This window comes from Artemia franciscana, chromosome 5 (genome assembly GCF_032884065.1).
Source record: "Artemia franciscana chromosome 5, ASM3288406v1, whole genome shotgun sequence".
NCBI lineage: Eukaryota > Metazoa > Arthropoda > Branchiopoda > Anostraca > Artemiidae > Artemia > Artemia franciscana.
This window is the reverse complement of record NC_088867.1, coordinates 15,116,874-15,129,289: the sequence shown is the minus strand read 5'-3', so window position 1 is coordinate 15,129,289 and position 12,416 is coordinate 15,116,874. Positions and strand designations below refer to the sequence as shown.

The following is a 12,416-nucleotide window of genomic DNA, read 5'->3' as shown; positions in this document are numbered from 1 at the left end:
TTATTTAAAGAAAACTTGTCAGTATTCGCGATGCAATTTTTTTTAGATACTTGAAATTTTAATATTAGTGTTTGCATAACGAACATTCCGGGACGTTCAGGTGAAAGAGAAAGGAAACGAAATGTTTGAGGCTCCATAAGTAGCTTTAGAGCCGGTTGTTATTCAAAGGAAACTTGTCAGTATTCATGTTGCATTTTTTTTTTTTTTTTTATGCTCGAAATTTTGATAGTAGAGTTTACATAACAAACATTCCGGGACGTCAGGTGAAAGAGAAAGGAAAAGGAATGTTCGCGGCTTCGTAAATAGTTTTAGAGCCGGTTTTTTCAAAGGAAACTGGTCAGTATTGACGATGCAATTTTTTTAAATACTCGAAATTTTGATAATAGTGTTTACTTAACGAAAGCTCGTCAAGCGAAAGAGAAAGGAAAGGGAATATTCGAGGCTCCACCAATAGTTTCTGATTAGGTTGTCATTATTCACGATACAATTGTTTTTTGTTTATAGTAGAAAATGAGGGCAATCCTCAAGATTAAAACAATTACAAATTCAGAAACAGGCTGGATTCTAATAAATTTGTTTAACCACACCCACTATTTTCACCGCTGTTGTTTAACAAAAATTGCTGTTGGGAGTAGGAGGGGGATCTCGCCTGAAGGCTATGAAACTCTTTTTTTAACATAATACATAAAAAAACTGTTTTTTTAACTGAAAGTAAGGAGCGACATTAAAACTTAAAACGAACAGAAATTACTCCGTATATGAAATGGGTTGTCCCCTCCGCATTTCCTCGCTCTTTACGCTAAAGTTTGACTCTTTGCCACAATTCTGCTTTTTAAAACAATTAAAAGCTTTAGCGTAAAGAGCGAGGGATTGCGGAGGGGACAACCCATTTCATATACGGAGTAATTTCTGTTCGTTTTAAGTTTTAATGTCGCTCCTTACTTTCACTTAAAAAAACTAGTTTTTTTTGTGTAATTTCTGAACGCTTTTGAATTAATCCACGTTTGATTTTGGCTCTCCACACATAAATTATTAAAATGAAATTTGCATATTAATTCCTTTGTTGTCTAAATGGCTTTCTCTTAGTTTTGATAGGACGATTTTGAGAAATAAGGGATGGGGAAGGAGGCCTAGTTGCCATGCAAATTTTTCGGTTACATAAAAAGGCAACTATAAATTTAAATTTTTAACGAATTTTTTTATTAGTAAAAAATATACGTAACTAAAGAATTAACTTACGTAACACACTTTTATATTCTTTAATTTTTATTATGTATATGAGGGGGTTTGTACCCTCGTTAATACCTCGTTCTTTACACTAAATCGTAAGTTTTGTCCCAATTCTTTAAGAATGACCCCTGAATCAGAAAGGCCGTAGAATAAATAGTTGAAATTACTAAAAATACTATAGCATAAAGAGCAAGGTATTTATCTCCTCCTAAATACCTCACTCTTTATGCTAAACTATTTTTAGAACCCCTCATATGCGTAATAACCTCTGTTCGTTTTAAGTTTCAATGCTACTCTTTACTTTCAATTGAAAAAACTTTTCCATGTTTATTTTTTCATTGTTTTTTTTTATAGTAATTTTAGAAAATTCTGCGCCATTTTCATTGAATTTCTGTTCCCTCATGACATATTTCTCCAAGGAAAGATCTTCCCACATAGCCCCCTCCCCTCAACACCACCCCCAAACCCCAAAAAAATCCCCTGAAAACGACTGTACACTTGCCAATAACCATTATTATATGTAAACTCTGGTCGAAGTTTGTAACTTGCAGCCCCTCCCCCAGGGACTGTGGGGGAGTAAGTCATTCCCAAAGACATAGTTTTTATGGTTTTTGACTATGCGGAACAAAATGGCAATCTCAAAATTTTTTTTTCTCCAATGACTTTGGAGAAAAAATGAGCGTGGGAGGGGGCGTAGGTGCCCTCCAATTTTTTTGGTCACTTAAAAAGGGCACTAGAACTTTTCATTTTCGTTAGAATGAACCCTCATGCGACATTCTAAGACCACTTGGTCGATACGATGACCCCTGTGAAAAAAAACAACAAAAAAACAAATAAACACGCACCTGTGATTTGTCTTGTGGCAAAAAATACGAAATTCCACATTTTTGTAGATAGAAGCTTGAAAATTTTGCTATAGGGTTCTCTGATACGCCGAATGCGATGGTGTGATTTTCGTTAAGATTCTAAGACTTTTAGGGGGTGTTTTCCCCTATTTTCTAAAATAAGGCAAATTTTTTCAGGCTCGTAACTTTTGATGACAAAGACTAAATTTGATGAAAGTTATATATTTAAATGCAGCATGAAAATTTGATTCTTTTGATGTATGTTTTAGCATCAAAATTCCGTTTTTTAGAGTTTCGTTTATTATTGAGCCGGGTTGCTCCTTACTACAGTTCGTTACCACGAACTGTTTGATTTTATGGCAAAGCAAATTAAGTTTAAAAGTAACACGTGATTATAATTGCAGAATATGAACAGAAAAACTTTAGCTTTTTTCTATCAACGAATTGAAAGCTTTGGATTAAAAAAATTTTTTCATTAAATTAAAATCAAGCGGTTCGGTGCAAACCAGGTGAGAAAACAAGCAATCTTTGTTTTTAAGTTTAAGCTTTTTGTAAACAACAAACTGAATTCTTACTAGAAGTGGGTGAGGTGGGATTACAGCTGAAATTTCCTTAAAAACTTTACAGCCCTGAAGGCCTTATTATATAATTTTTTGAACAAAATAGATGTTTAAATAAAAATAATTAACAAAGCTAGCTGTTATTTGAAAAATATATTGTGTTGCATTTTTTTTCACCTAAGCCACGGGTGGATATAGACCAAAGTCTTGAGGGAGGCGAAATGTACCAAGGGTGCCGACTAGCAAAACCTTGGGGGGAGGAATGTGACAAAGGTGCCAATAATTAAGCGAATAGACAAATTTAAAAAAGAATGAATAAATAAAAAAAATAGTGAAAGGGGAAGCCAGAAAAAATCTTGGGGGCTCGGGGCCCCCCGTCTCTCTGGATCCACTAGTGACCTAAGCCGAGAGGATCCGTTTCTTATGGTCCTTAACAGTTTGAAAAAAAACAAGGTCTTATTACTAGATTTGAGCAACTTCAGCAAAGAAAACATTTTTGCAAAGTCGTTACATGGTCATAAGCATATCAAACAGTTCGCGGTAACGAACTGTAGTAAGAAGCGACACGGCTCAATAATAACCGAAACTCTAATTGACGGAATTTTGATACCAACAGCTACATCAAAAGAATTGTATTTTAATGCTGATTTTAAATATATAAGTTTCGTCAAATTTAATCTTACCCATCAAAAGTAACGAGCCTGAGAAAATTTGCCTTATTTTAGAAAATAGCGGGGAGGGACATCCCCTAAAAGTCATAGAATCTTAACGAAAATCACACCATCAGATTCAGCGTATCAGAGAACCCAGTGTGTCAAAGAACCCTACTGTAGAAGTTTCAAGCTCCTATCTACAAAATGTGGAATAACGTATTTTTTTTTGTAATAAGACAGAACACGGATGCGTGTTTATTTGTTTGTTTGTTTTTGTTGTTTTTTCCCAGGGGTGATCGTATCGACCCAGTAGTCCTAAAATATCGCGGGAGGGCTCATTCTAACGGAAATTAAAAGTTCAGGTGCCCTTTTTAAGTGACAAAAAAATGGAGGGCACCTAGGCCTCCTCCCATGTACATTTTTCCCCGAAGTCAGCAGATCAAAATTTTGTGATAGAACATTCTGTTAAACTTAGTCGAAAAATCTAATAACTATGTCTTTTGGGACGACTCAATCCCCACAATCTCCGGGGGTAATTCAACATAGTAACGGTCATTATGAAGTGTACAGACGTTTTCAGGGGGTCTTTTTCGCGTTGGGGTGGGTGATGAAGGGGGAGGGGGCTACTTCGGACGATCTTTCCATGGAGGAATTTGTCATGAGGGAAGACACTTTCCATGAAGGGCGCATAGGATTTTCTAGCATTATTTAAAAAACAACAACGAGAAAATAAATATAAAAAAAAGTTTCAGTTGGAACTAACGAGCACCATTAAAACTTAAAAAACGGAGTTAAAATATTACGTATCTAAGGGGGTTCGTCTCCTCCACAATACCTTGCTCTTTACGCTAAAGTATTTTTAGTAACTTCAACTATTTATTCTGCAGCCTTTGTGATTCAGGGGTCATCCTTAAAGAATTGGGAAAAAATTCAAGCTTTAGTTTAAAAATAGAGGTATTGACGATAGGCTGAATCCCCTCATATACGTAATAAAAATACACAAATATAAAAGTTCATTACGTAAATTAATTCGTAAGTTACGTATATTTATTGCTAATAAAAACGTTCATAAAGAAATTATAACAATTCTAGTTGCATTTATAAGTAACCAAAACTGAAGGGCAACTACGCCTCCTCCCCCACCCCTTGTCTTTTCAAAATCGTCCTATCAAAAATATGAGAAAGCCATTTAGCAAAAAAACATTAGTATGCAAATTTTGTTTTAATTATTTATATGCGGTGAGCCAAAATCAAAACATACATTAATTCAAAATGTTTTTTGAATTAGCGACATTATTAAACTTTAGCGACATTAAAACTTAAACCGAACAAAAATTATTCCGTATATGAAAGGGTTCAACGCCTCGCTCTTTACGCTAAAGTTTTTTATTGTTTTAAAAAGTAGAGTTGTGACAAAGAGAATAATTTCTGCTCATTTTAAGTTTTAATGTCGCTCCTTACTTCCAGTTAAAAAAAAACTTGTTTATTATTTAATTACATAAAAGCAGTGGCCAGAAGTTATGTCTATCCCACACTTCAGGATGAACATCAGCAGTGATAATAAGTACTATGCTAACTATGCTATAAACTATGCTAATTAAAGCTAATAACATTAATGCTAAAAACTATACTAAATAAATAGCCTATAAAAACAATACAATAAACAATTTAATACCATAATGTAAATACTACAAATAAATACCATACTAGTGTATTCTTGCATTAAAATATTTGTATTCATAGTGTATTCATTACATAAAATACTCTTATATTACATAAAAAATAAGCAATAGCGTTGCCAATCTTTTATTGTTTATTTTTTTCTCAGTGGCACTTCATTTGTAAGGGATGGTCGAATAAACTTTTGAGGGGGCTCATTCGATTGGATTGAAATTTCTAGTGCTTTTTTTAAGAGTTAAAAGTGATCAGAGGGTATTTGGCCCCCCACTTTTTTTTTCTCCAATTGCATCAGATAAAAATTTAAATAGCCATTATGTTAAAAATAGTTGCAAGAACAAATAACAAAAACTCCGATGTCGACAAACCCTCCCCCCCCTAACTCAGGTGCAGGCATTGTAATTTACGCCCTAGGGGCATATATGGTTCTTACGGAAGAGATACTCGCATAAACTTCAGAGATGGTTCTTTTGATTGGAAATTATTATTCTTCTTCAATGTCAGTGTCAGTCAAAAGATCATCTATAGCTTCTTCTAAAAAGCCTGTCGATTAAAATGATGGGAAAATGAAATACCATAACACAAAAATCCCGGAAGGACTTTCTGGGAATATCACTTTCAACCGACTGAATCACTATATCACTTGGATCAATATCCCTTTCTTCCTTACTTTCAATATCTTCCAAGGAGTTTCCAAATATTTTTTTTCAAGTACTTGTTCCAATTATTCAGGTGCAGCTACAAGTTCAGCTCTTTTGGTCTTTTCATTCTGAGTATAAGAAAATTCAATTAGATTTTCAATGCAGCATGACAGAAGAGTATCTAGACGGCCAACTGATGTTTACTCAGCTCTGCACAGGGGGCAAACCCTTTTGTTTTGTCGATTTTGCAGGATGCAGCTTTGGCAGATTAGATGCAGACATGGCAGTCTAATTGGTTTAACATACACCTCGGAGCATATAATGCAAGACAATTTTGAGCCTAACAAGTCTATTTTTTTCTTCCTTGAGGTCTCGAACTTTTCCAGATTTGCCTCTGTATCTTGACGGATTTGAGATTCTAGTAAGGAAATCTTCTGTTTAAGTATTCCAGTTTCTTCATCTTTTGTGGGTATATCTTCATCTTCATTTTTTTGTGTATTCCAATTTACTTCAAAACCGATATTATCCAAAATGATTGCTATTGTATTATTAATACCTTCCTAGCCTAAACAAGACTTAGCAGCTTCCTTAATCATCATGAGCCCTACTCCCTGTCTATGTACCCCATCCTTCCTGCCTGAGTAAATAAATTCTATATCACCTAATTTCATGCTTCCTACTTCTGGGATACGAGTTTCTGAAACTTTAAATAAGTCCAATTCGAATTGTCTGAATTTGTGAGTCAAAATGTCGATACGAAAATTATTTTTTAAAGTTGTAAGGTTCCAAGTTCCCAATTTTCATATTCTTTTAATAATTGAAATTGCTTTGGCCTCAGGAAATCCAAGCGCTTAAGCTGGCTTAGAGCCGGACAGCAAGGAGTCCGTGGAACCTTCAGTTTAATAGAGGCTTTGTGCAGTCCTAGGCCAATATTGGTCACAACATGGTTTTCAGCACTTGACGATGCTCTTCTATCAACAGAGTTGAAATCCTGCACAGAAAATCTCAAGGCTGTTACTTCCGACTCATTATATATTCATGCCTACAAGTATTATTACTTGTAGTAGGTTTTTCAGCCAGAAAACGCCCACCAAAACAGACCAAACCCAGAAGAATTATGCATTAGTCAGAATCCTGTGCAAATGCTGTGTCGTTTACTAGGATATGGTTTCTTTGAGGAACACCACTCTCAAAAGGGTCAAGGAAACCCTTTTCAGAGGCCACTGTCCATAGATCTGAACCTTAAGCCCTGCCGCAGTTGTCCTCCTATAACGATCCTCCCCCGATGGTATTCTGCGTCACGCATGCAATTTAAGTCATTACTAGGAGAAGATATGTAATCCACAGGTATCCGCGAACCGGTGGGCCCTGCTGAGTGTACATTTGAGGGGCCTTCTTCCTTTTCCTTCTGTATTTGTGTTCTCGGGCAAGGGTGCCCCAAGTTCTATTATGGACCCCTGGTACAAGACCCCTTCTTGGTCCGTGCCTTCTATAGAAGTACCTTATATATTTGTAGGGCGGTTCCCTATCACCAACTGAGGACACGCCGAGTGGCTTACGGGAGGCCCCAAATGAGCAACAGACTCATAAAACTATTATGACAGGCCTTGTACAATTAAATAAAAAAAGCAATTTTTGTCGACTGAAAGTTAGGGGCAACATTAAAACTTAAAACGAACATAAATTACTACGTATACGAAGGGGTTTTACCCATCGTCAATGTCTCGCTGTTTACACTAAAGTTTGAATTTTTTTCCCAATTCTTTAAGGATGACTTTTGAATCACAAAATTCGTTTAATTAGAATAAATAGTTCTTTTGAGAGTACTAAAAAAACTTTACCATAAAGAGCGAGGGATTAACGAGGGGTCAAACCCCCTCACATACGTAATAGTTATTGTTCGTCGTAAATTTTAATGCTGCCCTTACTTTCAGGTGAAAAGACTTGTTCTTTTTATTATTCAGCATAGACTGGCATTACATGTTTTGGACTTCTTCTTGGAAGATAACTACTTCTCAATCCTTTAGCTATAGCCAGATGTTTAGCTTTTAAGGAAACACATAAGGAGAGACAACTGACGGCCACTAATAAGCCACTAATAAAGGAGAGAAAGGGGTGGTCTAATCTATATATATAAAAATAAGTTGTTTGTTTTTTGTGTGTCTGTTGACTGACGTCATGTTTGTGTGTCGACTGACTTCATGATTGTCGACTGACGTCATTATAAGGATTGAGCTGTATGTCGTCATGAGTTGTTTGTCGACTGACGTCATGTTTGTCAACTGATGAAATTACAGACCGGGACACCGGGACACAAATGACGACCGGGACACCGGGACACAGGGAACATAAATGACGACCGGGACACTCAAAGAGAAATTACAGACTGGGACACCGGGACACAAATTACGACCGGGACACAGGGAATATAAATGACGACCGGGACACAGGGACACAACTACAACGGGGACGCCGGGGGCACAGAGGGGATAAATAAATGATGACCGGGACACAGGGAATATTCGAAGAGAAATTACAGACCGGGGCACCGGGACACAAATGACAACCGGGACACAGGGAATATAAATGACGACTACAATGGGGCGTAACTAATATGGCGCGTAACGACTTAAGCGCGCGGGGGGGGGCTTGGGAGGGTGCGAAGCGCCTCCAAAAACTAGGTGTTGGGATGGCGCGAAGCGCCACCCCAACAGCTAGTCCTATATAAAAATGAACAAAGTCTCATGAACTAGGCCTATTTTTTAATAGCATTCTTAAGATGTAGTAACCTACAGGAGCCTACTAGACCTTATTTCTATATTATCAGGTCTTTTTCTTAAAACATATTGTCAGAGTGTTAGAGTAAGATTCCATATTAGATTCCTATTGAAAACGCAAACAACCTGTAATAATCGTAAGCTTAGGCTTACAATGCGATAGTATGATTACTTGTTATGCTAAACTTGTTAAAACTTTGAATCTGTCTTAGGGAAGAACCGGAGAAAAGGGATTTCGGGGAATGGAAGGTGAAGATGGTACTCCAGGTCAAAGTGGAGAATCAGGAGAGCTTGGGCCAAGGGGACCAAAAGGTAAGTTTTTTGCTTCACAAGAGTCTGTTCCTATTGGCCTACATTCCTGGGATGTTATAAAGTAGACAACATACAACATGAATACGAGGAATTAAATAGATCAGTGCATGCTCATCTTTTTTACTTGGATTTTTTCAGCGTGACTGTAACCCTCGGTATCATATTCCCTGTCTATACCTCTGTCCCACGTAATAAGAAACAGATAAAATTTAAAGAAGAAGCCTGGTGGCAGAGGACACTAAAAGAGGAACTAGTCGTCAAAGAACCCTGTCCCATCTAATTAAAAAAAAGTTAAACTTGAAAAAAGAGTTTTGGTGGGAGAGAGGTGGTCACCTTCAATTCCGTATCCCACGTAAGAAAAAGTTAATCTTTAAAGAAGACGTCTGCTGGGAAAAGAGGTGCTAGACCTCAGCAACATGTCCCATATAATGAAAAAATATAAACTTTAGAGAAGGGGTGTGATGCGAGAGGAGATTGGGAAAGGAGGCTCTTGCCCTCGGCATATCGCTATATGGAATAAAATAATTTGAGCTTTAAAGAAGACGTCTGTTGAGAGAAGAGATTGCGAGAGATGGTTTTCACCACCAATATTTTCATGCAATAAAAAAAAGTTGAATTTTGAAGAAAAGGTCTGGTGGAAGAAGAAAGGCCAAATCCTTTAAGCCACCTAAGGCCAACACAGCTACGCACACTCCTCCTCCAACCTAATATATTCAATAGACGTATCTTCCTATTCTTCCAGACTTTTTTTTTAGCTAAGAAACACCCTGAGCCTTTGCTATCCTACTTTTAACATATTCACTGCTCCCACCAGCTTTACTGGCTTAACAACATCATAACTTTCCGGGAGGCAGTTATCCTTCCAAAAATTCAGCTTTAAATTAACACTAGACACCACTAGATGGTGATCCTTACTTTTAACGTCAATAACAGTATTCCTATTTACCTTAGTATCCTGTATTGACCCTGCCAATCTTCGGTTTACAATAAAATAATTAATAAGGCTTACTGTCTTACCATTACGTGAATATCACGTTAATTTATCGACCATTTTGCGACCAAACACCGTATTGGTTCTAACTAGATTGCTATACCTACAAAACCGAAGTAGTCTGTTAACATTAATCTTTCCTTTTCCTACACCAAATTTCTGTAGACTAGGCGACTCTGTATTGCCATATCTACCGACCTGGGCGTCGAAATTTCCAAATAAAAGCAACATATTTCTACCTAGGACCCTGTCTATTTGCTTCTGTGACTGCAAGTAACATTTTCCGGAGTCACTAGTAGCTCCGTCAGACAGTTTTAGAGGAGCAAATACTAATGTAACTGATACCCTATACTTTTTAGTCGTAAAATGAGTGATTATTATTCTACTATTAATTCCTTCCCAGCTTAAGCAAGACTTTACAGCTTCCTTATGCATCATTAGCCCTACTCCTTGTTTATGTACCCCATCCTTCCTGCCCGAGTAAATAAATTTATTATCACCTAATTTCATGCTTCCTACCCCTGGAATATGGGTTTCTGAAACATTATTACGCCCTGCCACTGTAATCCTCCTATAAAACTTAAACGAACAGAAGTTATTACGTATATTAGGGAGTTCGCCCCCTTGTCATTACCTATCTGTCCACGGTAAAGTCCAAATTTTATTTCAATTCTTTCAGAATGACCTTTGAATCACAAAGGCCATTTAATTGGAATAAAAAGCCCTTTTCAAAGTAAAAAAAAAAATTACTGCAAAGAGCAGGGTATTGTATAGGGGGCTAAACTATAATGTACGTAATAATTTTTGTTCGATTTAAGTTTTAATGTTGTTTCTTACTTTCAGCTGGAAAAACTTGTTTTTTAATTTAATTTCTTATCGTTTTTAAATAATGATGGGAAATCCGGTGCCTCCTTCATAGCAATGTCTCTTCTCCCATGAAAACTTGCTCCATGAAAAGATCCTTTCACGTATTCCTCAACTTACCCCCTCTACCAAAAAAAATACCCCATGTCAGTATCCCCGTCAGTATACTTCCCTATAGCCAATACTATATTTAATGGGCAAAATTCACAACTGGCAGCCATTCCCCCGGGAACTTCGGGGGATTAAGCCATTCTAAAAGACACAGTTATTAGATTTTTCGACCATGCTGAACAAAATGGTTATCTCAAAATTTTGATCTGGTAACTTGAAAAAATTAGCGTGGGAAGGGTCCTTGTTGCCTTTCAATTTTTTTTTTACTTATAAAGGTCACTTGAACTTTTAATCTCCGTTCCAATGAGCCTTTTCGCGATATTCTAGGAACACTGCGATATTCTAGGTCGATAGGATTGTCAATGGGAAAAGAACAAAAAAAAAACAAAAAACAACGAATAAACACGCATCCGTGATCTTTCTTCTAGCAAAAAATAAAATTCCATATTTCTGTAGTTAGGAGCTTGAAACTTCTTCAGTAGGGTTCTCTAATACACTGAATCTGATGGTGTAATTTTCGTTAAGATTTTGTGAATCTTAGGGGATGTTTCCCCCTCTTTTCGAAAATAAGGCAAATTTTCTCAGGCTCAAAAATTTGACTAATGAAACATATATATTAGAAATTAACATAAATAAGATTCTTTTGATGTATCTATCGGTATCAAAATTCAATTTTTTAGAGCTTCGGTTACTATTGAGCCGAGTCGCAAGTTTTTAAAGTTTGGGGACTAACACATCTTCTCAAGTTTACACCAAAGCCCTTAATCAGAGGCTTTGCGCAATCCTAGTCCCATCCTAGTCACAACATGGTTTCCATCACTTGGCGATGCTTTTCTATCAACAAGAGTCGAAGTTCCCCACAGAGAATTTCAAGCCTATTACCTCCGACGTATTATATATTCATTCTTTCAAATATTATGCTACTATGGAGAGGCAATAAATGAGTCTCATCTAAACTTGAAAACCATCCATTCCATAAAAACCTTAAATGTCCGGTGGCACAACTTACAACCCTCACCCCCAGGCTCTGGTGGTTAGTATCAACCCCAAAAGCCCTGTTATATGATGTTTGAACTATTGTGAATAAAATGACTGTCTCAAAATTTCTATTATATGTATTTTGCGATTTGGCAAACACCAAATTTTTGTCAAATTTGAAATTCTGTCTTTGAGGGTGACACCTCCCCCTACAGCTCTCAGGGCAAGGGCTGTAAGTTATGCCCTTGGGGCATATAAGTTTCTAGTAGATATGGTGGTTGTATATACTTCAGAAGGTATTTACTGGGCTGGTAATCCGAATTTCTAGCACCCTTTTAACAGTCAAAGTGATAAGATTGAAGACCCCCCCCCCCCAACACGCTGTATTTACCTGAAATGCATAAAATTCTTCTAAAAAAATATTTTGAAGATCATATAACAGGGCTTTTGGGGTCGATACTAACCACCAGAGCCTGGAGGTGAGGGTTGTAAGTTGTGCCGCCGGACATTTAAGGTTTTTATGGAATGGATGGTTTTCAAGTTTAGATGAGACTCATTTATTGCCTCTCCATAGTAGCATCATATTTAAAAGAATGAATATATAATACGTCGGAGGTAATAGGCTTGAAATTTTCTGTGGAGAACTTCGACTCTTGTTGATAGAAAATCATCGCCAAGTGATGGAAACCATGTTGTGACCAGGATGGGACTAGGATTGCCCAAAGCCTCTGATTAAGGGCTTTGGTGTAAACTTGAGAAGATGTGTTGGTCCCCACA

General features: G+C 36.9%; 1 protein-coding gene across 2 annotated transcripts in view; it reads left to right on the top strand.

Moving 5' to 3' along the window:
* LOC136027013 (collagen alpha-1(IV) chain-like) overlaps positions 1 to 12,416 on the top strand; it is a 202,717-nt gene that overhangs the window by 145,736 nt on the left and 44,565 nt on the right. For both annotated transcript variants that reach the window (XM_065703915.1, XM_065703914.1), the window contains exon 24: positions 8,596 to 8,695. In XM_065703915.1, the coding sequence (XP_065559987.1) occupies positions 8,596 to 8,695 (100 nt within the window). The remainder of the gene's footprint in view (positions 1 to 8,595; positions 8,696 to 12,416) is intronic.